This window comes from Eleutherodactylus coqui, chromosome 1 (assembly GCF_035609145.1).
Source record: "Eleutherodactylus coqui strain aEleCoq1 chromosome 1, aEleCoq1.hap1, whole genome shotgun sequence".
In the NCBI taxonomy this organism is placed as follows: Eukaryota; Metazoa; Chordata; class Amphibia; order Anura; family Eleutherodactylidae; genus Eleutherodactylus; species Eleutherodactylus coqui.
The window spans coordinates 454494655-454522606 of record NC_089837.1 but is presented as its reverse complement, the minus strand read 5'-3'; the positions used below and the strand labels follow the sequence as shown (position 1 = coordinate 454522606).

The 27952-nt window shown below is 43.9% G+C and overlaps 1 protein-coding gene across 2 annotated transcripts in view; it reads right to left on the bottom strand.

The window, feature by feature from the left end:
- Positions 1-69: 69 nt before the first annotated feature.
- LIMA1 (LIM domain and actin binding 1) overlaps positions 70-27952 on the bottom strand; it is a 51399-nt gene continuing 23516 nt past the window's right edge. For both annotated transcript variants that reach the window (XM_066583954.1, XM_066583963.1), the window contains 7 exons: positions 21919-22015; positions 18191-18348; positions 12609-12704; positions 11631-11685; positions 9027-9130; positions 7334-7467; positions 70-3368 (listed from right to left, as the gene is read on the bottom strand). In XM_066583954.1, the coding sequence (XP_066440051.1) occupies positions 2429-3368; positions 7334-7467; positions 9027-9130; positions 11631-11685; positions 12609-12704; positions 18191-18348; positions 21919-22015 (1584 nt within the window). In that variant the 3' untranslated portion in view covers positions 70-2428. The remainder of the gene's footprint in view (positions 3369-7333; positions 7468-9026; positions 9131-11630; positions 11686-12608; positions 12705-18190; positions 18349-21918; positions 22016-27952) is intronic.

The window sequence follows — 27952 nt, the reverse complement described above, 5'->3', positions numbered from 1 at the left end:
AAGTGTTAAGGGCATAAACTGGCTGCTTATAGTGTAACATAGCGACAAAATACAAGAACATCCACATGATTGAATAAAAATCTCTTTATTGTCAGATTGATTGGGAAGCAAATATATTACACCTTTTTTAAAAAATAAAGTACCAGCTTATCACAACTCATTCAGCAAGTCCCAGAAAGCTGCACTTTGTACATTTACATATATAAAAAAAAAAAATCCTTATTTTATTTTTTTTCTGTAGGGAAGAAGGTAAAACCAGCCATGTAAGAGGAAACCTTACACAGCCCTATAAAATTACTGTAAATTTCATCCATACCATAGCCTACTATATGTAGTGTTTATGACAATACCACTTCCTCAGGTCACACCTTGCAGTGCTGGTGGGAAAATTAAAATAACCAGCAACCATAGTAGATTTTACACTTGTGCTGCAAAAGCTACAGAAGCCACAAATGAAAAGCGGTTGAATCTCCATGCTCAGGTGGTCTCAAATGACCCTGGTTAGGCAGATACATTCATGAGTGGCAAAACGAGGAATGTACAAGTATCGAGTGTACTGCATAGTTTAGATGTCGGCTTCCAGTTCAAAATGTGATACAAAAAACTTGGCCCAACTGGAATGTGCACTGATAGTCCATACGTAATGAAGGCGGCCATCTTGTGCCGTGAAAAAAATATTCAAGAGGCTATAAAACCAAAATGGTGCCCTTTCCACAGATGAGTGGGCAGACAGCATCCTCATGAATACCTCAGTGCACATTCTTAGAGTATAATAGAAGAAGCGGCACACTGCATTTTATGACCCACGGAGGGTTGAAGGTTGGAGTTAACCAGCCATAACTGAAAGCGCTATACGCATCAGGACTTTGGTCCTTTCCTTCCAGTTTGTCACTTTAGAAGCCAAGTAGTGAAGTTTCCAAAACAGAATTAAAAATCTACATTGCACCTGTAATAGTGTTTTAACAAAAAGCACCTAAAAGAAAGAAGGTGACTATAATGAAAGATCCTTTTATACAAAGCATATACTGAAGTTCTCCATGTAAAAATTCTCACACTTGTACAAAGATTGTTAAAATATTATTTCTACAATTCCATCTGTGCAAATCAAAAAGGGTCACTTTTCCTTAGAAACCCCCCACGACTCCTTATGTTAGATAAGATAGAGCCAATGTCATTAAAAAGGTTACAATACAAAACAAGACCAGTGAAGAGATGATTGTTTTACCCTAGTACAGATCTGTGCAAAATGGGATTTCAGAGAGTAGTAGCAAAGTTGGCCATAATATTTTATGCAACGTACATACTACACATGGCAACTGCCTTACATGTCGGAGCTTAAAGAAGAGTGCTCCCCACTGCTAACATATATATGTATTTAGTAGGAGCAAGTCGGTGTACCAAACCCATTCAACCATCCATTTTCAGTATTGGGGGAACTGATGAAGTCTGAAGGGCATAAGAGCCAAAAAGGGAAAAACATGGCCAAATTGGCAACATGACGTTGCCAATTTTGGCAGGATCGAATGACAACCTTTCTCTCGCCAGATGTGAGGGCAACAAGGGTTGGGCATATCAAGTTTCAACATGCACAATTGTCCGTTTTCAATGGAGGTAAGCTGCTGCCAGGTGTGGCCACATACTGTACACCCCTTAACTAAGCTTGTGTGTATTGTAATAGAAGGGGGAAGTGTCAAATATTCACATCTGGCCACCCCAAGAGCCAACTAGTCACCCTCTCTGCACTCATGATTCAGCTGATCAGCTCAATGTGTCCATAGTAATGTTGAGTCATTTGGGAAGGTGTGACTGGAGGACGCAACTGCAAAACGGACAGCAAGAATTGTGCAGAAATACTATTCCGATGAATCGAACACATCCACAATACTCGTTAGGAGTTATATGGTGACCTTAGAAACTCAGCACAGAGACGTAATTTCATGATGGGTGGAACAGAGTCAGATTGGGTGGAAGATTATGTCTAAGGGTTACTCCAACAGTAGATTTAATAAAAGGCACCACAGAGTATCCAAAAATTTCAGTACAGTCTTGTACTAACAGGAGCCTGTGGTGCCCACAATATATTCTTGTTAGCTGAATCATGAAGGTAAATGACCGCTATTTGGCAATTGCCAATGGCAGTATGAAGGCAGATCTCTTGATAGGGTTACCTAGAAAGTGCTATAAACATCCATTACTCTGAAAATTTGTATAATGATCTCCTAGACACAAGACATTGATTTCCAGAAGAGGAGATAATGGAGATCCTGTTCTAAAGCAAATCACAGCACCCTATAACTTTAGGTTTTTGAAAAACATTAAAATTACCAATTTAAACATGGGGGACAAAATGTGAAATGTGACTTTACAATAGGTACAGCATGAAATCAGTTTTACAACGGCGTTAAGGCTGAGCAGACAAGATTCGCCCTCAATCATCACTGTCGTCATCATCATCATAATAACGATTTCTCTTGATCTGTTCTTCTATGCTCAGTTCTTCCACATCTTCCCCTTCAAAATAACCATTGTCTTGAGATCTTCGATTCAGACGTGGAGAAAGCTCCTTGGACATTACTAGATCTTCTGTGCTTGAGTGTTTGGAATGGGTCGATTCCTCAGGGGAAAGTTGCTGGTTGGAAACCTCCATCCCAGAGTTGTGCCCATTTTCTAAATAGCTCTGATCTTCAGTGTTTGAAGTTTTATCCTTGGCTTTGGAAGTAATGGAAAAGTCGTCATCTTGATCTAGGAAAGACTTTTCCTCCTCTGGTTTCTTATCATCTCCTTCCAAATCATCCCAACGTTTTACGGAATCCTGCTTTCGTAATATTGACACATGTGATCTTTCTGGTTCTACCGGGTTTTTGGTGACAACTGGTTTTGCTATACTGAGCATGAATGGACGGCTGCGCTCTTTTAGTGAGGAACTTCTCCTAAGCTTCTTAAGGTCAGAATCTTCCTCGCTTTCCGTTTTTATAATCTCTTCACTTGGTGGCCATTTTGGCTTGAACACTTTAATGTTGTCCTCCAAAGTAGCACCAGCGCTCGATGACTCCATTGGTGGTGGCCAAGCAATTCTCAGCTTTTTGGTTTCAACTTGTTTTTCTTGCTCATGGGCATTGCTAACAGACTTTGCCTCCATGGATGCAGTTAGGACACCAACTTTAGCAATTGGCTCATCTTCCACAACAGGACTGCCAAGGTCTTCAGTGGCATTACTCTGCTGGACAAGCTCATCTTTCTTGCCTTCCCACAGTTCTTTGTGTGGTTTGTGCCCAAATCCCTCATCATAGTTCCCTTTGGACTTGAAGAGCTGGTTGAAGTGAGGCTTGCAATATGCGTTCCCATGGAGTGAGGCATAGCTCCCAAGACTGGTGGAAAAAACAAAGAATTACTTATCAGTACCAAAACTGCTCCAAATTATTTCAGTACTCCGATTAGTCCACTGGTCATGCAATTTGTTAATAAAGCTCAACCTCCAATTAATAAGCTCTTAAAAGTCACCATCTAAAAACATTAAGCAAGACCGTGAATTACAAATAATCATTCCAGTGTATATGTGCTAGCCATAATTCGCTGGTAAGCAAGAAGCATACTCAAGGAATTTGTATGCTGGCTCAAGCATATGATTTTTACTGGGTTGGAAGTACAGGTTACCATTACAGGCCCTTATTAAATCACACCCTGTGACTCTTCCGCCCACTGCCACTGCGTGTCGCAGTTGTTTACCGCCCCCCCCAGGTCCCACCTGCTTGTTCCTAGACCACTTCGCTGCCTGGCTCCCACACTTCCCATCCTGTGAAATCCCCACCCTCATTCTTTGTGATTTCAACATCCCTACCAACGACCCCAGCTCCTCATCTGCATCCCAGCTTTTAACGGTTACCTCCTCCCTTGGCTTATCACTAATCTCTGACTCCCCCACTCACAGGGATGGAAACACTCTCGATTTAGTTTTCCTCTGTCTCTGCCTCTCACTTTACCAACTCCCCTTCTACTCAGATCCCTACCTTCTCTTTCTCCATCAGGCACCTAGCATCTCCCGACCCTCCTATCTATCGCACCTCTAGGAACCTCCAGTCTGTCCGCACTAAACAGTTTGCTGAGACCATTCAGTCCTCCCCATCTCCTCTCTCTCCTCACCTGCCCTAACCTGGAAGCCGAACACTACCAGAGCACCCTCAGGTCGTGCCCTGGATGAAGCAGGACCACCTGTGACTCGAGCCGTCAAACGTGGACCACGACAACCTTGGCTCACGTCCCAAACGCGCTTCACCCGACGGTGCTCTAGGTGCGCCGAGCAGTTGTGGAGAAAGTCAAAGCTGCCAGCAGACTTCCTCCACTTCAAATTCATGCTTAAAACATATAACCTAGTCCTTCACCATGCCAAACAAGTTTATTTCACCTCTTGTCTCCTCACTATCCCACAACCCCAAACAACTGAGACCTTCCACTCCCTTCTTAGCCCCAAAGAACAGGCCCCTGCAACAGGCTTGACTGCTGGAGAACTAGCTGCCCATAAAAAAAACCAAAAAAAAACCAAAAACACGACAACATTCGAAAAGAAATATCTCCCCTCCTCTGGTCCCTTTCCCCAGCTCTCATTACTCACCTCACCACAATCTGTAACCTCTCCCTAACCTCTGGCATTTTCCCCTCATTTAAACACTCCATCATATCCCCTCTGCTTAAAAAACCAACCCTGGACCCAACTGATGTTGCCAACTACTAACCCGTCTCAAACCTCCCCTTTATCTCCAAATTACTAGAATGCCTGGTCTACTCCCGCCTTACACATTCTGACAACTCACTCCTCGACCCCCTCCAGTCCGGTTTCCGCTCTCTACACTCGACCGAAACTGCCCTTACAAAAGTAACAAAATGACCTGATGACTGCAAAGTCGAGAAGTGACTACTCCCTACTTATCCTCCTTGACCTGTCTGCTGCATTTGACAATGGAGCATAATGAGAAGGAGGTTATGGTCGACACTATTGGTCTAAAGGACACTGCTCTCTCCTGGTTCTCTTCCTACCTCTGACGGCTCTTTCAGTGTCTCCTTTGCTGGTTCTATCTCCTCTCCACTTCCTCCCGTCTTTGTGTTGTACCCCAGAGTACTGTCCTTGGTCCCCTTCTCTATCTATACTGCCCCAATTGAACAAACCATCCACTAATTTGGCCTCCAATACCATCTCTACGCTGACAACACCCAACTATACACCACCTCTCGTGAGATCTCTGGACCTTTCTTCCAAAATATCACCGACTGTCTGTCCGCTGTCTCTAACACTATGTTCTCCCTTTTTCTCAAACTAAACCTTTCTAAAACAGACCTCCTTGTCTTTCCACCTTCCAACCGACCTCCCCTCAACATCTCCCATTCCAGTGTCTGGCACCATCATAACCCCAGACGGCATGGGGGTGCACTGGACTAACCTCTCCTTTATCCCCCATATCCAATCTGTGGCTAAAACATGCCACATGCACCTCAGAAATATTGCTGAAATACGGCCGTTCCTAACCACAGACACGCTAAAGACACTTGTGGTTGCGCTCATCCACTCCCGGCTTGACTACTGCAACTTGCTACTCATCGGCCTCCCCCGCACTAGACTTGCTCCACTCCAATCCATACTAAAGGTGGCAGCTAGGCTCATTTTCCTATCCAGTCGTTACTCAGACGCCTCTGCATTATGCCAGTCGCTGCATTGGCTGCCCATACACTGCAGAACTAAATTTAAACTCCTCTACCTCACCCACAAAGCTCTGCATGGCGCTGCGCCAGCATACATCGCCTCCCTTTTGTCAGTACACCACCCAGCCCTCTCACTCCGATCGGCTAACACTCAGACTAAACACCCCTGTAATACGAACCTCTCATGCTCGCCTACAGGACTTCACCAGAGCAGCACCCATCCTCTGGAATGCTCTACCCCAATGCATCCGGACAATTCCCAATGCACAAAATTTCAGACGTGCCTTAAAAACGCACCTATACAGGGAAGCATACCAAATCTCCTGACCTATTTTCCCCCACCCCTCCAAGCGAATGTACCTCACATTGTAATTGCTGTATTGTTTTGCTTTTATCCATGCCTGAAAGCGCTGTGGAATAAGTTGGCGCTAAACAAATAATTACTATAATGTGACATGAACCCCTTTCCATTAGGCTAAAAAGTTCCTAAAAGGTTTATCTTCAGGAATAAGAACACTACTTTTTGCTCTATAAGACGCATTTAAGTTTTAGAGGTGGAAAACTGGGTAGGAGATAGTACAGGGCGATGGAGGGCAACTAACTCCTTAACATACTCTTCTACAGTAGGGGCAGCAGAGCTGTTTAACAGCAGGAGGGAGTACACAGACGGAGGCGGTGGAGCAGCAGCAGCAATTAGTACCTACAGGTGGCAGTGCAGAGGAGAAAGAACTGCTCTCCTCCCCGCTATGGCGTGGACCAAGCTGGCAGCTGTGTGATAAGGACATGCGATCTTATCACAGCTGCTGGCCAGGACCGAACTTAGGCATATTTGCTTTATAAGATGCACTGACGTTTTCTCCCGGAAAATGTGAATCTTATACAGGGAAAAATACATTAACTATAGTATTCTCAGACAAGGGGGTGGAACACTTATCTATAGTTTTAATGTGCCCATTCTCATTCCATATCTCAGGGAGTTTATCTCTCATGGGTACTTTTTTTTTTATGAAAAAAAAAAAATACAAAGAACCATCCACAGACAGATATGACACTTATTTGCAGCATGCTTCGCCATTAGCCTTTAAGATCATTTTTCATAAGAGAAGCAACACTTTTGTGAAATGCATCACACGGTGTTCCAAAATCTGCAACGGTGCGTGTGGTCTCTGCCAAGACAGTACATTGTTTAGACTACTGCTGGCACAGCAAATGAATTGAGTGCAGTTTTGGAGGTGAAACAGACATGCAATTCTTCTTTACCAGCATTCTTCGATCAATACCCAAGATATGGAAACTGGCTTGATTTTTGCAATGAAGGGAGAAGTAAACAGTCCTGCACACTACACAAACACTGTAGAGGAAAGCCAGGGTAAACCAGAACAATGAGTTTTACTAAAGCTTCTAGATAAGTATACTCAAAACCTAAAATCTCCATAATGGAATTGCTTGCCATACAAGACTGAATTACAATTTGTCAGCATTTTGATTTAATATAAGTGATGAAATCCATATGCTGCAGTTACACGCATGTTCAGTCAAAAGCAGCATGTTCTTTCTGTATGGTCTTTGTCCTTGTATGAACCTAGGTGTATTTAATAGCCCAAAACAATCCCAGTTACTTACTTTTGAAGGAATCACCTACCTGAGTTTAGTAGCGCAGTGATGACAGCGGAAGCAGCTGTTGTGATACACTTGCTGGTTGGCAAAGAGACGCTCCATGGGGTATACAGTCTTCTGACACCCGAAGCAGACCTCTCTTGGAGGGGGCTGAAACTTCTGTTTAGAGTACAAAAGCAAAATCACCCAAGTTAACAGATTGATATTAGTGCATTAAAACAGTTTAACTATCCTGCCACGTGCAACTTTATTGCAGAGTGATGGGACAAGGTAGGAAGAAATAAAAAAATTGGAATAGCACAATTGAACAGAATCATAAAGGATCAAAAACCTTTAGCCATGCTGGACAGATCCATGCCAAAATGAGGGGGGCAGGGAAAAGCAGATTTTATGACTACAGATGAGTTCTAAGACTGGGCACCATCCATACTGTATAGCTAGAACCCTCCTGCATGTATAGCTGTACATGCTTGAGCAGCAGCAGCAGCATGCAGTGAAGAAAGCATTCTCATGTGACTTCTGAATTATGGCCTAGCCCTCACTGATTTGCATGGGTGAACACAATAATGCAGCATGTAAGAATCACATACAGAGAGGGTTGTACGCGCTGCTTATGTCACTGCAGCTCGAAGGAAGACAAGGCCTTAAAAAGGTGGAGGCTGCAAAGATCAGACTACAAGGAAAGAGGACAGGAGCGAATAGAAGCAGTCAGGAGACAGAAGCTGCAAGAGAGAAATAAGAAGTAGTCAAATAGACCCTGGCCTAAGGAAACGAAAGCTGATCGACAACCATTAGCAGCGAGAATATGAAATACGCTATTACTTTAAACATCCAATATCAGTCACTGATAAACTTTTCGAAGTGGTAAGCCGCTGATCAGTGTGCGTAACACTCAGCCGTGTTAAGTCTGGGATTGTTGCAGTCTAGTTTAGGCCGAATGCCGCATGTGGGATCCTGCAGCAGAATCCAACCCCGTGCCTAGCCAGTGACCCCTGCGTACCTGTCCACAGTCATTTCCATATTGCGGATGTGCCGGCTGGCAAACATGCGCAGTACAGAAAATGCGGTGCAGTCGCTAGGCGATGACGCAGAATCCGCAACCCTTCCGCAATATCATTGTGGAAGAGCCGCGGATCGGACGGCTTCCGTTCACATGGGACCTGCGCTGGAATAGAACATGCTGTGATCTTCTCTGCTAGTAGTTTTTTTTTTTTTAAATTGACTTCCACTTGTGGACATAGAAAAGCGATTTTCCATAGCAGGTCTACAGGCAGTATTTGCTGCAGAAACCAGAGGCGGATGCTGGCTCCCAATTCCGCAATGCAAATATGCCCGTGTGCATTGGGCCTCAAAGTGTTCTTTATACAGATTCGTGAGAACCACAATGTCACGTTTGGCAACCCTGGCGGTAAAAGAAAGGTTAACTTCGATGCAGAATGGCACCAAAATTTGCAGTAGTACTTTCAACAGCAAGTCTGCCCCAATGTCTGGTTTTCTTTCAGTAAGTAGGTGAAATACACATTCATTTCTGGCAGCTGGTCAATTACTGCAAATATGAGTAGAGAGCTGACAGTCTGCATATCTTGCATCATACTAAAGTTGCAAGTTTTCAGTGCAGCTTCCTCATTAATGGGCACACAGCCATGTGTCATTTAGAAGTCAGTGGATATTCCATTAGGCAGCAAGATTAAAGGACAAAGTTCAAACTGAGCCTTTACCTTTGTAATTTTGGGAGCAGCGGTCTCCAGCTGGTTTAGCGCTCTTGTTTGTTGGTTATAACCAGGAGAAGTGCTGGGCCTCTGGACCTCATGCTCAGATTTCCCTGCAGATACAAACAAACATTCAAGTTTTTTTCTTCTTTTGTAGTATTAATGCATTCAGTAAAGTACAAGTTTTAACAGCATATCGAGACGCTCCAGCAGCCACCTCCTTTGGTGAATAGTGGTCCGAGGACCGTAGATATATAATACTGTACCCGTTTAGGATCATTACAAATTAGTCCGATGATGAACGGCAGAGGAGAAAGTAAAAGGTGTCTTTAGAGACACAGATGATCACTCAAAAGATGGCTTTTGAGCAATCATTTTGCATAATCTACTAACTGGTACTAATGCCCATTCCTTTTGTTCTGCTGGCGGGCTGACAGCTGAGAACAGCTGAGACAATGCAAACAGCTGTTCTCAGCGCTCACCTGGCAGAGCACAAGGTGCAGTCTGTCTTATCAGCTGTTCTGCTGAACGATGGATTTCAAGCCGAACTGAAAAAAAGTCATTCGGCAGAATTTTAAAAAAAAACAAAAACAAAAAAAAAACACATGAAAGATGGGTCCATTTAGACAACGATTATTGCTCAAAAGATGGCTTTTGAATGATAATAGTTGTCTAAATGGGCCTTTAATTTCACTCCTATGCCTTTCAGAAAAGTCTGTGGTATAACAGGTTGCAATAAAAAGGGAGCAACTGGCCATAATTAGGATTCCCTAATACTTTTAGAAAAAGATTGTCGTCTTTTCTATATTTTCACATAGTTGCAAGCTAGAAAACACCATTCTCTAATCATTGTTCGGCCAAATCAGAATGGTGAAGCAATAAAAAGCTTAACCAGATTAAAAGGCCAACTAAAAAGGTGTTTTCAACGTAGTCGGTTAACTATGACCTACCCCAAGGACGGGTCTGATTATAATGGTGGCTGTCCAACACTTAGCACAGCTGATGAAGGAGTTGTGGCATGCAGAAGTAGTACAACTATCCATTTTGCAGTGGCTCAGAATAGTACTGCATCTCTCCCCAACTGATGTGAATGGAAGAGCTGCAGTACCATCCCAAGCCACTGCACATTGGATGTATTTATAATACTTCCGCAATGCCAAAGGACTCCTACACATCAGTTGAGTGTCAGGGAATGGAGAGGGGTGGTCAGGCACTGGACACCCACAAATTTGATACTGATTACTTATCCTGGAGGGTAGGGCATTATAATACTGGAAAACCCCTTTAATGCCTGCAACAATCCCACTGTTAGTGCCAGCTAGAGTCGCCCCATTCTCCCTTTGATTTATCTTCTAGGACACTGGGTTTCAAGAGTCGTTAGTTGTTGGATTACAGTCCCTCCCCATGAAGGATATTACAGCTTTTGAACAAAATTGGTGGTTAAATAAGCTTATCTTAGAAATGGCTGAAGTTTACACTGCAGCTCTGGGCAATGCTTCATCTGGATCAAAGACAAAGGATTGCGTTTATACAGCAAACTTAACAGTAACGTGTTAATTAATTTTTTCACGCAAAAAGGCTTCCATAGCCTTAAAATCCCATTGTAGCAAATGTAAAGTGCTACAACAAAAGGGATAGTGCACCTTGCTTTACTACCCCCTGGTATTATAAGGCAGCTAACGGCAAGCATACAATAACACTGCTACAGTAGTCATTCATGCTGCAAGCAGTAGACTTAAAGGGGTTGTCCCGCATGCGCAGAAGCCCTGTGCGGCGCGAGCACACCGGGGCAGCCCCTTCAGCGCAAGCGCGTCTAATCCAGGGAGAAGGCAGCTTTGGTCAGCGCCATGGAGACGGGGACGCCAGCACCAGAGGGGGTAAGTATATAACTTCTGTATGGCCAATATTTAATGCACGATGTATATTACGAAGTGCATTAATATGGCCATACAGAAGTGCTTAATCCCACTTGCTATCGCGGGACAACCCCTTTAATGGTCTAAAGGCTTATTTACATAAAGATAATCTATCAAATGACTGATAGATTTTGCGATCTATTTGCATAAAGTGTTAATGCCCATTAACACTTTCATTTGCATGTAACCCCCCCAGCTGTTTGCAGAGCCCAGTGTGATTCACACGCCCTGCTGTGCACACAGCTGCATTGTTCTCTTCGCAGATGCCAGCAGATTCCAAATGTTATCTGCCGACTCCCATGGAGATACTTTATCTCTCACTAGCTGAACGAATTTTAAGTTCACCTTGAAATTATTGTTCAAGCAAAAACTGTACGACACCCGCGTTTACATGTAACGATTATCGTTAATCTTCGCTCGTTTGAACGAATTCTGAGCGATGATCGTTACGTGTAAATGGGCCCTTAGTCTAGCTTAAGTTTTATTCAAGCTTCTAGATTAAAGGCAGTTTGTCGGATCTGGATGGTTTCAATGCCAACTAGGAGAGCCATTTGTGTATAATCTTGGGCACCTATGTCCTACGCAGTGGAAGTACCCTGCTTCAGTATACCACCACAATAGTAAAAACACATGCTATGTTGGCAAATGTATATATGCAATTGGCATTTTAACTAAACGGATGAATTGCAGAACTTACCATTAGTATCTGCCAGGCTCCGCGGTGTGGAAGGGCTGTTCTCACTTACTGATCTCTACAAAAAAAAAAAAAAAAGTGTATTAAAGTGAAACAGTTAAGACTAAGATAAATCTTCTTGGCATATTAGGGCAAAATATTGGTGCAGTGCCCCAATTCTGGCGCAAGTTCAAGAAAATAAACTTGGACAAAATTTTTAATACTGATCAGCGCTAAAGAACAGATGTTATCCCTCTAACTCAACTTTCTAAAAGTGTCTATAAAAGTTTGAGTGCAGTGCAGTGAGGTCCCCCCACCTTTTAGAAACATTAGGGCCCAATGTCCACATGCAGATTTTAATTATAAAATCCGCACGGGAGATGCGCAGCTCTAGAAGCCCATGGGGATGCATTAGCATCCACAGGGCAATTTAAAGCATGCAGATGCAATTTTTCCCCGGCGTGTGGATTGCAGCCGTGGGAAGAAATCGCAGCATGCTCCATTTTGTCTGCGGATTCTGTGGGACAGCTTCCATTGAAGTCAATGGAAGCAGTCATATCCACAGCTGTCATTGTGGCTGTGCCACAGATCCACGGGAAAGCAGGACATTTAAAAAAAAAAAAAAAAAAACACACATGCACTGCGCATGCGTCCAGCACCTCTGGACGCATCCGCCGTGCTGAAGATCCGGCCGATGCAGAGGAGATCTGCGCTGGAGCCGAAAATGTAAGAAAACCTTTTTTTTCTCCCAATGTCCACGGGCACAGCTGGATTTCGTGCGGTAAAGTAAACATTGGGCCTAAGGCCAAAGTTTGTCTCAATCTCCTTCCAGTAGCTGGTTGGTATATGAAACGACTCCACATCTTTAGGCATTAAAAAGATGCAATGTTTAACGTTGAGTCAATAAGTTTGCTAAATCTAAACTACTGAAGAAAAAAAAAAAAAAGCCAGAAAACTACCATCAAAATACTCCCATCTTGATAAACCCCCTGATGTGCTTACCTTCTCACTCTCAGAGGAGCTGGAGCGTGCTGGGCTAGGAGGGACATTCTCTTTTTGCTCTGACTTCATGTCGTTCCATATTGCCTTCATGTCAGTCTGCAAATGAAAAATAATTAATTTGACCGTCAATAACTGAGAGAATAAGTCCGACCATTATGTCTGCAACTAATCTGTGGATTTATTTCGTTCAGCATAACTGGACAGTTAAATATCCCAGAAGTAGGCAGAGGAAGTAAGGAAAAATAACTTTGTGGAATGCAGATTTACTGCAGAACTGTTCTGTGACTCAATGTTAAACTCGCATCAGTTATGTTGCTGGATGTTGGTGGTATACAGCAGTTTACACATTACTGCACCAGGCATAGTTTATTTACAGGCGTCCTTGTATGCCCAGAAGATCAGCTGCTGCCAGACACCTTATTTCCCTAATACCTATTAAAATACATGCTCAGTCACTTGCATACTTGGGCAATAGCTTGCGTGACAGTCAGACTGCAGTTTATTAACATGCAAATTGGAGATGAAACAATGCCTCTGCAGCGCCACCTATTGAAGGTAGCATTGCTGCAAGTCAATGTCAGAAATTGTAACAGGTCTTGTTTAATAAAAAAACCATTTACACGAAAAACTATTGGGCAAAATGATGCCCGACAGTGCGTCCAAGTGATGCTCACTCCTGTGCCGTTACACAGGAGCAAGTATTGCTGGATCGCTCACAGTGCGGCCAACGTGAAGACGGAGCGGACCGGGGAGCCTTCTCACCCTGCCCGCCTCCATTAACTGTAAGCAGATCGTCACAACTGAACAACTGCTGTTTACACTGAGCGGCTAGTCATTTAGTCTCTGCATGCATTTACACGGAACGACTAATCGGCGCGGGACAACCCCTTTAAGGCCCCCTGTACATGGGTGTTGCGGTATAGTGCAGTGGAGCCTCAGACGTATCTCTGCGGTCAGCCTAATTTGACAGATAGGCTGACCGCAGAGAATCAGGGCAATTCGCAGCATGCTCAGCTTGTGGACAGGGGCCGGCACTTTCCGTTGCAACGCTATGGAAAGCTTCAGACGGCCTAATTCGCTGGCGATTTACCATCGGCGAATTTACTGCCGTGGACAGGGGGTTTAAGTTTTCCTCACACCCACTAGGTTCTCTGCACAAGGATACACTGAACCCCTCCTCTGCAGTTCATTAATGTGCATCACATTAGAACCAAAATTTGTATCCCTGAAGACTACTTCATGGTAAACCACTGAGACTGCAACACGGCTGTGTTCACCCCATGCAAGCTACATTTCCGTTTTTTTTTTTATGGAGTGGTGTTATGTCTTCTGCCTTCCCCTGTATTAAGTCCTTCTGCTTTCTGTATGGTTAATACTATATAGGAAATGAAACATCGCTCTATAGAACTATTCAGGAGAGCACGCTAAATGGCAAAGGATAGGACTGAAGAGTAAAAGGTGAGGAGCTGGCAGATCTGCTCCAGCAGAAGTAGGCAGACTGGTTTGTCTGCTTGACAAGTCATTACTTAGTAACAATACAATGGTGAGAGATCCTGAGGCAAAATAATACAGAGGAAATTGCTGGATACACGTCCTGTTGAGTCACTCATTAGTAATCTGATTAGCTCTATACCCAGCCCTGCACCAGGAATGACACAACAAGCCCCGCTCTTCTGCAGCTTTCATGTGTAAGTGGCATGACAGCAAATTAAAAAGGAAAAAAAAAGTTCCAACGACAGAGAATCTAAGCCAAGGCCCGTACCAGTATATGCAATCAACTGGGTAATAAAACTAGTGTGAGCGTTGTGTGAAGTGCCTGGGGTGGAACAGCGTGCGGGCCAGAGCACGGCCTGCTAAGAAGAAGCAATTTACTAGAATTTCCCGCTCAGATTTCTTGGAATGGAAGAAATAACAGTCTGATGAGTCAGCAGCGAAGTCTCCTTTGCAGGACAAAGGAAGACGCCTTAGTTCTGCAAAGGTCCAATGCAGGGCCCAGCTAAAGGCTCATGGGCCTGAGTACAACAGTATCTTGGGGGTCCCCCAACCTCTTAACTCATTAATGGAGAGGCGTAACTTGAAGCTCTTGGGCCCCAATGCAAAACCTGTGACAGGGCCCCCAATTATAATGCTTTATTCATAGTACTGGGCTCCCTATATGGGGAAGAGAGGCCTTATGGCCCCCCTAAGGCTCCTGGGCCCGGGTGCAACCACATCCCCTGTAGTTACACCAGTGGTCCAATGGATCAGGCCATGTTCACACTTGCATTTCGTTGTTTAAAACAGAAACCATTTTTTTTAAAAGGGGACCCTGGGTTTCTTTCTATGTGGGTTACTGACAGGGAATATCACGCTCAAGTCTTCCTGAGAAAATGGACAGCCTGTCGAGGAAAGTTTAGACTGGTATGGACAAAAACCTCAGAAGCAGATTTACTAGCAGTGACTGTTGGCTACATTAGCGCCCAACTGTCACCCCAAGACTTATAACTCCCGAGCTTTCACACGGGAATGCTAGCTGTTCAGTTAAGATCTCTTCCAGCCGCCCGCCTTCACTCACTGAACAGGCAGTCATTCATTGATGAAATACCACCTGTTAACACAGCAAGACTTCCCTCACTAGTTGCTTTGGTGAGCTAGAACTAAGTGGCTAGGGAGCAATTTCTCACTCAGCACCCTGTCAGGTACTGTGTTTATATGGGACAACCATCACTGCAAGTTGCTCGTTTGAGCAATTATTTGGTTGGCCATGTAAAGTGACTCTAGGGCCCAATGTCCACGTGCGGATTTCAATTACAAAATCTGCACCTCTTGCCACCCATACGAATGCATTAGTATCCACACGGCAAGTAAAAGTATGCGGATGTGATTTTTTTCTGGTGTGCGGGTCGCACGCATGGGAAGAAATCACAGTATGCCTTATTTTCCTGTGGGTCCCACAGCGACGCCTTCCATTGAAGTCGATGAAAGCAGTCCCCACCGCGGAACACCCGAAGCGGTCACTGTGGAGGTGCCTCAGGAAAGCAGGAGATTAACAAAAAAGTGAGCAGAGCGCATGAGTGTCGCCCGACGCATTCACCGTGCTGAAGAACGAAGATCCAGCCAGCGCCAAGGAGACCCGCCTGGGACCCGGAGAGGTAAGAAACATTCCTTCCCTCTCTAAAGCCGCGGGCACGCACAGATACCACTGCAAGTATAAAGCCTAAATCACAGGATGCAATTACAGTATTTTGGCAGCAGGCATCCAGATGTATAACTTTATGTAATATATGGCCCCATATTCCCTTATAAATCTTAAAGCACTTTTGCCATTTATCACAGAGGATCATAATTCATTAAACAAGTCTGCAGCCTCCAGACAAGACTGTAAATGCCCAATAGTTGCATGTACTGCGATCTGTAAAATGACAGATCTTGGTGATAAGCAGACAATTTCATTCTAGTGTCCACTGCAAGGAAGTGTAATACCACCATATCTTCCAGAGCCATGCCGTTAGGGATGTCTGAGAGGAGGGCAGCTAAGACTTATGGAAAGGAGGGCGTTGAGCATTACCAATGCTAAAGATGGTCATTTACATTAGATCAAGGTCTGCCAAACACGTAACATACATGGGTATGCCCCAACTCTCCAGACATCAGGAAAGAGTGGTGAGGGTGGGGGAATTGGTCACATTGGATTTTGACATGCTCAATCCTCTTGTTCTCTAGGGAGATAAGCAGACGTCACATCTGCGACAGCAGTTAAATCCCATTTCCCTACTGAGAACACATGAACACACAGCTGTGTATGGAGGGGGGCTGAAATAAACAGCTGTCAATGAGCGTTCGACTGATGGGCTTTGAGGGGCCATACCCATTAACCTTCTGTGTAAGAAAAGCTTAAGACAAGTAAGACTCCCTGTAGAGGACCCCACAATGTACTATGGCTAGGCAGCAAGTTAAGGTTCATTTATACCAGCACAGAGGGATTCAACTTCAGTATTTTTGGGAGCAGACACAATTAAGAAATTAAACTGTTCTTCCCCCACCACTGCATTGATTTCAATGGGATTTAAAAAAAAAAAAATTAATTTCTTAACTTGTATCTGTTACAAAAATGGGAGACACAGAAAACCTGAGGCCATGCTTCAGGCACTGAAACTGGTAGCATGAGAACTCCAAGGTCACTAGAAATTCTTATGATAAACCCTGCGCAATTCAGCTTGAAATAGGTTCAAAAAATAAAAACAAAGACATAAAATGTCATGTCAGATTATGAAAGGTTTTAATTATTTACTAGAACACTGTTTCAGGTACTCCAGCAGGGTGTAAGCACGCACCCAGGATACTATGTGTGAACTGCTACCCTCATTCCACAAATACTTTCAGCTCGGCTTTCCATTTATCGGGCCGTCTTGAGTTTCTACCAGTAACAGAACGTTCAGTTTTCCATTATGAAACTCATTGTGTTTATTTAAAGGTTTATACCTACAAGTTAGGCAAAAAAAAGTTCACAATACCATTGTAAGTGTTAAATTAACTATCCCTCGCCCGCTACTGGACAGTCATTTAAGATCCATTAAGGAGAAAAAAAAAAAAAAAAAACAGGCCATTCTACTTTTGCAAACACTATTACACCAACACATCTAACACAATTGCAAATAAAACACTAAAAAACAAACCCGTTCGATCTGTTCATGCATCTAAAAGGCCCGTTTACACGCAACTATCACTTAAAATGTATTCAAACAAATTTGAGTGATAATCGCTGTGTGAATGCTAAAGAAAAATGCTCACTTGTCGTTCGCAGTTGTTTGTTTAAGCTGACTGAAAGAAAAGCTCGTTGGCTCGCCGACTTCTTGTCCTGTATAAATGTTCAGCGATTCCCATAGGTGAAGCAGACAAAAAGCCCACGAGCCGGCGGCGAGTCTTTGTCTAGACGCTCTGTACGAGCGACGACTACCTTAGCGGTGATGTTTGTGCAGTCGTTTAAGAGACTGTCAGCCCGTGTAAAAGGGCCTCAAGATTTTTTTTTTTTACACAGGCGAGCATGACAGTCCAAGGAACTTGGACCAATATCAAACTCGTTAACATGCCGTTTTCAAGTAAGGCATCACATCACAGCACATCAGTTTTCACATGCACAATTTCATTTCATGTAGCCATAGGAATTAATGGGTGATAAATCACTCTAAATGGGGGGGTGGGATGCCAGCATTTCCCATCTCATACTCAGTCCACGAAAGGGAAGGAAATAAAATTGCCCATGTGTATAAAAAAAAAAAAAGAAGTTTTTGCGAACTCTGTCCATATTGCAATCGGATGGAATTTATGCAAGGAAAGTTGCCCCTCTACATACGTTTTAAGATTTCCTTACAGATTAGATGAAAACCTTCCCTCTAGGCTCCTATTGCAGTGCTTGTTGCACTTCCATCTGCTTCTACCTTGTTTACCTCTATAGCGGAGGCAGGAATAAAAGGAACTGCAAGATGATACGACAGTCCATTCACCTATGATTATTTTACTAATAAAGGGCACAGGAAGTGTTCACAGCAAAGAAATCCAAGAACATAGGTTACATTAATTCTGCAATACGTATAGAGAGTTACCGTAGGCGAGGCCGGCTTGGCCTGTTTGCTCAGGGCAGCTTGGTATTTAGCCATTCTGTCCTTAAGAGAGGTGGTTTCCAGGACTGGAGAGAGGTCAAAACTTTTCTGAGAAGTGAGTTTAGTTGGACTGCTGTCAGCAGAACTGATAGGAGAGTGACCTAAAGAGGGTAGGAAAAAAAAAAAAAAAAAAGACTTAAGTGACAAAAGCATGTTAAAAATCTTACCTAGACACCGTTGTAGACAACAGAAGTGGAACAGAACAAATTTGTTCAAAAGATAGGGCGATTGAGCGCTTTTGCGATCGTTTTGCATAAACTGCTAATGGGCACTAATGCCCATTAGCAGATTACCTTCATTTGCATGTAAATGAGCCTCCAGGAGCTGTCTGCAGAGAACAGCAGGTCTGCAAGCTAAATACAATGTAATCAGAGCTCCCGTGAAGAACACAGCGTGCAGTCCCTGCCATCAGCTCTCCGGCCGAACAATGGATTTTATGCCCCCCTAAAAATAATCGTTCGGCAGGAAAGCAAATGATGACAGCATGTACAAAACAATTATCACAAAATACATAATTTGAGCAAATTTTGAGCTATAATCGTTGCGTGTAAATTGGTCTTTATGCATGAAGTGTTTAACTTTCAGGCGATGGGATCGTGAGCTAGATCTTATAATTCAGGGGGATGTGTGGGTCCGAGCAGTTTGATTAGTGCACAAGTTATAAGTGTAGCTGACACCTATAAGTCACTTTGAAAACCTTCCTGGGATGCACCTCAATGGATAACCTAATAACCAAGTATTCCCTGCTATGAGGAGATGTGGAAATAAAGACATTACTACACTATGGCACCGACCGAAAACTAAGCAAAACTGGAACTCTGTTTTATAATTACTTTCGGATATTCTCCACTGGAATGTTAAGTCACCATAGGTAGCCCTTTTATATATTAGGGCTAATATATCCCAAACAGCCCAAAATTTGTGAATCATTGATACTACACACTGGAAAAAAAGTTCCACAACACCAAAAATTGAGAAGTGGATAGCCTCTCTTAAAAGGGTTTTCCTAATTTAAAAAAAGTCTCTCCCAATGTACCCTTTACTCCCTGTACACCACCTGCTCGATGCAAGCTGGTGACCGCAACGAACCGCAAATAATTTTTTTTTCTGCTCATGTAGTGTACATTGCGGGCCTTTTTCTGGCCAGGGCATGTAACCAATGCAGCCAAAGGCCACCGTGGGTGCTCCAGGCATCAGCGCTCATATCCTGGCCACCATGGTGCCAGGAGTTTGAGAAAGTGATTCTACAGGGCCCCTGATTTCTACATGCTTCCACTCAAACCCAGGAGTCACAACCAATGCCAGTGCTGGCTGAGAGCTGCAGCCCAGGGCCCCAGTAGCGAAGAGTATACCCTTAAGTTAATTTAGGCAGGGCCCAGCTGGAGGAATAGGGGTTTGGTTTTAATGACAAAGCCTTTTTAACTCATATGTAAAAGAAAAGGATATGGGTGTTTTATAGCTCAACACAAAAAAACCCCCTAATGATTACATGACTCTTACGGGGCTCAAATAATGAAGGAATGGGGAGTCCGGAGAGCGGTACCATCAGCACTGTACGTTTGTGTACAACTCAACTATCTGCGCACACATCTCCCATAGATATGAATGGGAGGTGCACATTATGGGGCTCAACAGCGATGACAAATGTTCCTCTAAGACTTCAGTTTTAATGTCTTGTCTGTCATGTGTTGTAGGTCTAGCCTGGCACAATCTATTAGTTATTTTATAAAGACGTGTTGCTCTATGACTAGGTCTACAGATTTGACAACTTGTTACTGTTTCTAACAATGTGTTATTGAAAAATCTTTATATAAATATTGCTAAGAGAAGAAAGTGGCGCAGAACAGGTACTGGATGGATAAAGGCATAGCGTCATTAAGTATCAACTGCAAAAGCCACCAGAACCCATGTAGGAAAATCCCATTACAGAGGACACTGCTCAAGGATATAAAGGCATATGAAGCTCCTGTCCATATACGCATCATAGAGGGGAAGGGTCCTTGAATGTCAAGGGCCACCTTCTATGAGCCAGGACACAGGGCTGTGGTGCGCCAGCTTATAATTGAAAGGACACTGCTTTTATGAGAAACCCAATCTAGATAGCATTATAAAAACTCACATTTTTCCAACATTAGCGCACACTGTGCTTATCAAGTTGTCCACATTGACCCAATTAAGCTGTCAATAGTCATTGTGCCCCCCTACCACACTCCGTTTTACTTCCAAATCGAACATGAAACACCGCTATATGATCCCCGTTATCAATATGTGCTCATCTACTCAGACAAGGGACAGGCTATAACGTACCATAGGTTTCATTACCTTCATACCATATACTTATGAGGTTTTAGCCTCCATTAGAAAGTAAATTCCAAGTAGTTGCTCTGAGTGCTGGAAACATTCTTTTCCTAGGAAGGCACATAGTTAACCTAGGCCAGCACAAGCAGGGGCATGCAACAAGCGAGTGCATGTGCCAGAAAGCATAACCTTCAGCCGCACTGATCTACAAACAGTGCGATGACCTGGCAAGGGCTACAGAATTCTTGTTACAAAATCGATTACAAGTGAGTTTACTTAAATTCCTCTGTTGTAATAGCGCTTTTAAACGGGCAGTCAGTCGTCTCAACTGTAGGAACACCAACGTCACCGCTATGGTAGTTAGCGCTCATGCAGAGCGTTTACACTGAGACTTAGGGCTGCTGTCCACAGGCGAGTTCCCCGCGGCGATAATCCGGCCGCGGGGAATGCAGTGAAGTTTCCATAGCATTGCTATGAAAAGCGCCACCCCCGTCCACGAGCGGAGAATCATTCTCCACTCGCGGTCGGCAAATCACAGCATGCTGCGAATTGCTGCGACTCTCTGCGGTGAGCCTGTCAGATGGGCTCACCACGGAGATCTGTCAGCTGGCTCCTGCTCCCCCGCAGCAGCTTCCACGGCGGAGATCTGCCATGGGATATTGCAACGCCCGTGGACAGGCAGCCTTAAATGCTGGATCGCAGGCTTCTCGCTCAGTGCTTCGTTTTTTTATGTGAGGTGCTGAGTGAAGAGCGTTTATACAGAACGAAAAGCCAGCAATAGTTTTTTGCTGACTGAGAGTCAATGACAAGTGAGCAAATAGAGAAGGATTTTTTGCATTTACACTGAATGATCATTCAAATTCGTTCGAACAAATTTTGAGAGATAATAGTTACGTGTAAATGGCCTAAAACTTAGAGCGTTCTGTTCTGTGTTACCAAGTCAACACAAAGCTGTACCAGCTTATGGCATCTATGTGGATGGGCTGTTCAGCCAGGGGTTCAGCCCCCTAATGTTAATGTACCAAAAAAAAAAAAAAAAAAGTTAAAGTTAAGGTTCACTGAGCAATCAGTCATATATGTAGACAAATGCAAGGGGCATTTAGTTTTGTCACAATGGCAACATGATCTTAACCATTTGCCGTACAGTCCATTTTGCAAGCTCCTGATACTGTACAATGCCTCATGGTTACAGACGCATCATTGCTCAGAAAGATCCTGAAATTCTCTGGGTATAATTTTTAATCTGCCCATATTTTACACTTTTGCCTTATTATAGAGGTCTCATTACCAACATCAATATTTATGTGTGCAGGAGCTATAAAAACGTAGGCAAATGTAAAAAAAAAAGTAAAAAAAAAAAAAAAAAATCTTACTTTTCTCCGAGAAGCAGGTGTCAGAGTCTTCATTTGTGATGTGGTTCTCAAAATTCAACCTCCCAACGCTTATTTTCCCTGGTTCACGCTGAGGATGCTGTAATCAAAGAATCAAAGAAAAATTGGGACATGAGAATAAAACATCTATACACACTCAGACATATGGATAGAAAGTCTTTTAGTAACACCTCATTCAGGCCAAGCTGCAGGTCCCTACACAGATTGTGGCTGAAAAGTGCAGCTATGTTGCAAAAACATAGAAAAGGGACATCACAAAACCAATGCTGGGGCCTCTTCATACTCAGATTAATGGGCATCTGGTCTTGGGGATCTCCATGGATCCAGAGGGATGGCATATTCTAGCGATAAGCTACCACCAAGGTTACAAACTTGCTATTTTTCTGAACAAACCATAACCCAGAGACAACTTTTTGTTGACATTGGAAAACCTTTAACCATTAAAAGAAACTGATTTTTTCCATCACTCCTGACCTACAGACATCGTAAGGTTGGTTTCACATTACACTTGTGCGATTCCAGTGTTGATTGCCTCCTGATTTCTATCCTCTATGCAGAAGACAGCATGGGCACAGAAACCAAGATATAATGTAGACGCCACCGTGGGGAGACGGACAAAGACCCCTCATCGGTCTTTACATTATACAGAAAAAGTATTGAGGATGACCATTTTAAATTAAAAAAAGGGGTGGAAACTGGTGACAGATCCAAGCAGTCTGCCTCAGTCTCCCCTTATGCTGCCATGCAGTTTTGTGCATGGAAGATGTGAATCCCAGCACTAGTCTTCATTAGGTTTGCAGTTTAAAGAAGGGAAAGAAAAAAAAAAAAAAAAAAAAAAAAAAAAAAAAAGAGCCTAACAATGGCTTTATAAAGATGGGAATAAGTTGGAACAATGGAGTCACACCAGCAAAGAAAAAAAAAAAAAAGCAGCACGTCCTATTTTTTTCAGAACGTATTACTCATTGTTTTCTTCGCACTCGCGTACACATCACATGCCCATTGAAATCAATGGGAAACACTTGTCGATCCTCCGCCGCCGCACATGAAAAACGCATCAGAGGATTGAAGTTTCAGAGAAGTTATGTGAAGAGTTTTTGAATGAAACCCGCCTCACATGCACGGGTAAAACATATTGACAAGCGCGATATCAGGCCGGGTTTCTAAGCATATCGCACCTGCTCGTGTGAATGTAACCTTAGTCAAAAAGTCATTAGAGAAAAGTTACACATTTTACCATCGAAAACACAACATTTTCTCCAAAGACCTGAAAATGTAGGTAGAAACACTTCAGTTTTATCATGGAAGTTAAACATACAGAAGAAATCTGTGCACCTCTCTTATAATTTGCGCCGTGAGTAACTTGAGGCAACCTGCCTGATAAGTTCACATAAACAACCCCAGGTGTGGAGTAATCTGTTGGGTTTGAGCGAGCAATGTATGACACGGCGAACAATCACAGGGTCTACAGCAGCACGTCTGTTTATACTGAGCATGTTCACCAATGAATGTGAGCCTTTCCCATCAGTCCTCAGCTGTGAGCACCTTGGATGGAAGTCGATACAGTCGGTATTGTGATACAATGTGATCAAGGCTGAAATCATTACATGCTGTCCGCTGAACTGCCACACACTAAAGGCCCGTTTACACGTAGCGATGATCGCTCAAACGAAAGTTTGAGTGATGGCTTTGAGCGATCATTTTGCATAAACATAAGTAGCTACTTAAGAGCAATTAAGGCTGGGTTCACACAGGGCGTATTCCCGTCAGAAATCTCGCGGTTTGGCCGCAGCAAAAACCGCGAGATTTTCGCCGGGAGACCTGCCGCAGAAAAAGCCGTTGCAGCCGGCGCTCCATAGAGGAGAGCGCGGCCGCGACGAAAGTAAATAATAAACAGACATGCTGCATCTTTTGAAACCGTGGCTGCGGCGGCCGCGGTTTCAGCTGTAGTTACCGCAGCGGATTAGCCGTCCCATGTGGACGAGATTTCTGAGAAATCTCGTCCACATGGCTGGCTAATCCCGAGATTAGCAGCCGCAGGTGGATTTGCCGCGGCGAAATTCCGTGCAGCAAAACCGCGGCAAATCCGCCCTGTGTGAACCCAGCCCAAGTGTGCAAATGAAAACAACGATTTAAAGCAGTCTTTTGAGCGAAAACCGTTGTGTGTAACTGCACTGCCATCGTGCAGTTTTCGTTATGCCATTGCTCATCCTTGTCTTTTAGCGTGTTGAAAAACAACGATGAGTCTCATCAGGAATTCACAGCTATTGATACTACCGTTTCAGCTGTATCCCACTCCCTAATCACAGGCTGGGTATGGAGAACAGAGCAGTCCAGCCCTGTTCTCCATACCTGGCACGGAGCGCTCGGCTCTATAACTGGGCGCTCCATGCAGAAAACATCTGGATGCAGAAGACACACAGCGACAGCCCACTTGTCTTCTGCATCCTCCACTCGAGCGCTCGACTGTATGGCCACCTGCAGACGGCCGGGTTGGATTCAGCAGCGAGAATTCTCGCCGCGGGACCCGACCTGAGCGCCTGCAGAGAGCAGCGCATACTCACCCGCGCCCCACAACTCCAGATCTTTCATGTGCCGGCTAGCTGACGCATGCGCAGACCGGAGCCGGCGGCTGGTGAGCGACGTTTCTGTGCAGGGCTCGCAAATAGAACATGCTGCGGTTTGTTTACCGCGCGAGATTTCGCACGGCCAAACCGCAGCTGTCTGCCTAGGATTGCGTTTGCTAACGCAATCCTATGGTAGCTTCCAAGGACGGAAATTCCGCGGGAAATCCCGCCGCGGAATTTCTGCCCGTCTGCAGGCAGCCTGTAGCAGCCGGGCGCTCAGAGCGGGGAAAAATCTTGATGCAGAAGGCAAGCGGGGACAACCCGCTTGTCTTCTGCATCCTCCGCTCTGAGCACTCGGCTGTATAGCAGCTAGGTGCTCGGAGTGGGGAAACATCTGGATGCAGAAGGCAAGCGGGGACACCCTGCTTGTCTTCTGCATTCTCCGCTGGCAGCACACGGGGATCGCTCATCTTGAGCGATCTTGCGCTGTAGATTACACGATTATCACTCAAAAGTTGCTTGAGCAACATCTTTTAAGCAATAATCGTGTCTAAATAGGCCTTTAGCTGAAAGCAGTTAATAGCCCAAGAGTTCTTATCTACATTCAGATCCTTTGTTCTCCAGGGAGAAACAATGCTATAAGCACTACCCGCAGAGAACTGCTGATAAGGCTGAAGGACGATTTGGACTGAATTTAACTATCAGCTAGCAGTGCACAAAGTGCGCACGATAGGCGAACATTAAGACACAGACTATTGCTAAAATGATCGTCTTTTAGCGATTTTTTAACAATCATTGCTCTGTGTAAATAGGCCTCAACATAGGACAAAATCTACTGGATTTCGCAAAGGCTTTATTTTAATGGTAAACGGGGCATTTTAAAGCACAACATTCACACTGCATCTTCAACTACAAAGTCCTTTTAGATTTAAGGATCAGGTGCCCCAACACAGGTCAGACAATTAGCAGAAGGGAAACTGATGTGTATTCTGTCTTTGCAGACAATCAAGGGGTCCTATGGGAAACGCATATTGATCAGCCTCCCCCGCTCAGAAGTCTCGCTGGTGATTGGAGGGCAGTAAAAAAGGGCCCAATTAACACATTATGAAACAAGTTTTGTATATGGGAGGTAAAGTTACTCCGCTCCTACACATTCTAAGTTCTGATATATAAAGTGTATGTATGATAAAGTAATGTACATGCAGAGTTATAGCTTCTATAAGGGGATGATCACAGAATTAGCAGCATTTACAGTATAAGGCATTATGGATGGGCTTGTAGGAAATATTATCCACATGCTACAGAGAAAATAGAGCTGTGATGCAGATTATAAACCTACAACACGTCATTTTATACTTTAGATTCCCGCCACAATTTTACTCCTTAACGACTACTTGCCCACAGGCGATTGATTTTGATCAAAAAAAAAAAAAAAAAAGCCGAATGCACCCATCAATTTTAATGGTTATACAAACATGGGCTATTTAGTTGTTTTTTGTTTTTTTTTTAAATTGACAGAAAGTCAAAAAAAATTTGCACATACATTAAAAGGGCTAAAGAATTAGCAGTTGACATAGTCCAGGCCTAACTCCCACCTGCTCTAATGCTTAAAAATTTGGAAGGCTTTTGGGATGAAGTCAGCTTTAATATCCTGCCGACAGCTGCAGTTCACCGGTTGTTAGCGTCACAAGTATGGTGGCGGTCCATTTTTATTTAGGGATTATAATAGCCTGTTATGCTTTATTGTAATCTAAAACATTAGTAGAGATATGAACTATCCTGTCAGGTCTCATCAGGCAGATCCCTATGATGCAGTGGGATAGTAGGGATTTGCACAATTGCTTTTGTTGTGGATCTCACGCTCATTTTAGGCTTCGAACACAGATAATTTTAAAAGGTGCAAACGAAAGCCTTACAGATGTACATGCAATGAGTCCAATACACCCGGACTGTGTCCGTCTGAGAAACATACATCCATAACACAGCATGTCCTCTTTATGTCCGAGTCGCAGATGAGAACACTGTCCAGGAGAGCAGTATACTCCCTGATGTTCTTCTCCATCACGCCTCTGATCCACCAGTTCTTGGTTCCGTTTTTGGCTATCCAAGATAGCTGCAGCCATTTCTAACTACCTACAGCACCATTTGCACTGCTCTGATTGGCCAATGCTGCTCACATCTGCAGCACTGACCAATCAGACAGCAGGTATAGTTCATTGGTAGTCTAAGCCTACCAATACTGTGGAGATTAGCTAGTCTGAAGACTGCATCTGCCATCTTGGAAGATCAAAAATGGGACTTGGAGCAAGCAGATTAGGGGATGGCAGAGAAAAACTGCAGCTAATGCAACCCTGTCCCCCTCCAGTCTGGGGGCAAAGCTTTTTCGGAAAGCCAAGATGGTTGCTTTAACGTTCACAACTTATTCAAACATGTCTGACCACTAAAACCCACCAAAGATTTGTTGTACTAGAAGTGCCTCTACTACCTAAAGTCCATGGTCGCTATACAGTATTTCTTCCACTTATATCCCACTCCTTTGAATAGAAGGGGAACGCCAACCTAATAGAGCCAAATACGATAAATGCTTTTGGTATGCATATGTCCCATACGTACGGTCAACCATATGTCCGAACAGTGAGTGTGTGGGGAGGGGAGTCAATCATGACAACTTACGTGGAGTTATACTGACTTATGAAAACCTTAAATTGATTAAATCAGCAACCAATAATTGCTCTTTGTCCACTAACAATGCAGAATTAAGCCAGTTCCCAGGCATGGCACCATTATACTGCTCTTTTCACACTTTTAGAACTGCACTATGGAGAAACAATGACCCAGTGTTGCAGATCACAAAGTGTTAAGCATCTACAGTGCTGCTCAGATGCCTGCTGTTCAACCCAGGGGGGCAGGGGGGATTTACAGTCTATGACCTCATATAGCGCAGCTCTAGGCACTGTAACCAGAGCTCGACAGAGAACGGGATAGGAAGAGAAGGCCACAAGGAGGGCATAGACTGCTGCTGGACAAAGGCCTGTACACATAACTAGTCAATGGATTAGGTTTCCTGCCAGGCCGAGGCGACACACCCGGGCAATTATCTGTGCAAGGAATATCTTATCAGAAGGCAGGCATGCTGGGAATGGGCTATGCCCAGTTAACCTATGAACCACATCTGGGGAATTACTTAACCCATTCCTATTTGTCTTAAAGGGAAAATACAGCAACTTTCATTTTCACTTTACCCTCCTGGAAAAAAAAAGGCCACACTATACCTACAGATCTAACTATATAACCTCAATCCCCCAAACCTACGCAGAGGTGTCAGGCCATTATTGAGGACATTCACACATGGTGTTTTTTTAGTGTGAAACATCGCTTCAGTAATACATAGATGATCAGTTTTCATCAATCATTGTTTGAAATGTATATAGAGTTTTATTGAATGGAAGCAT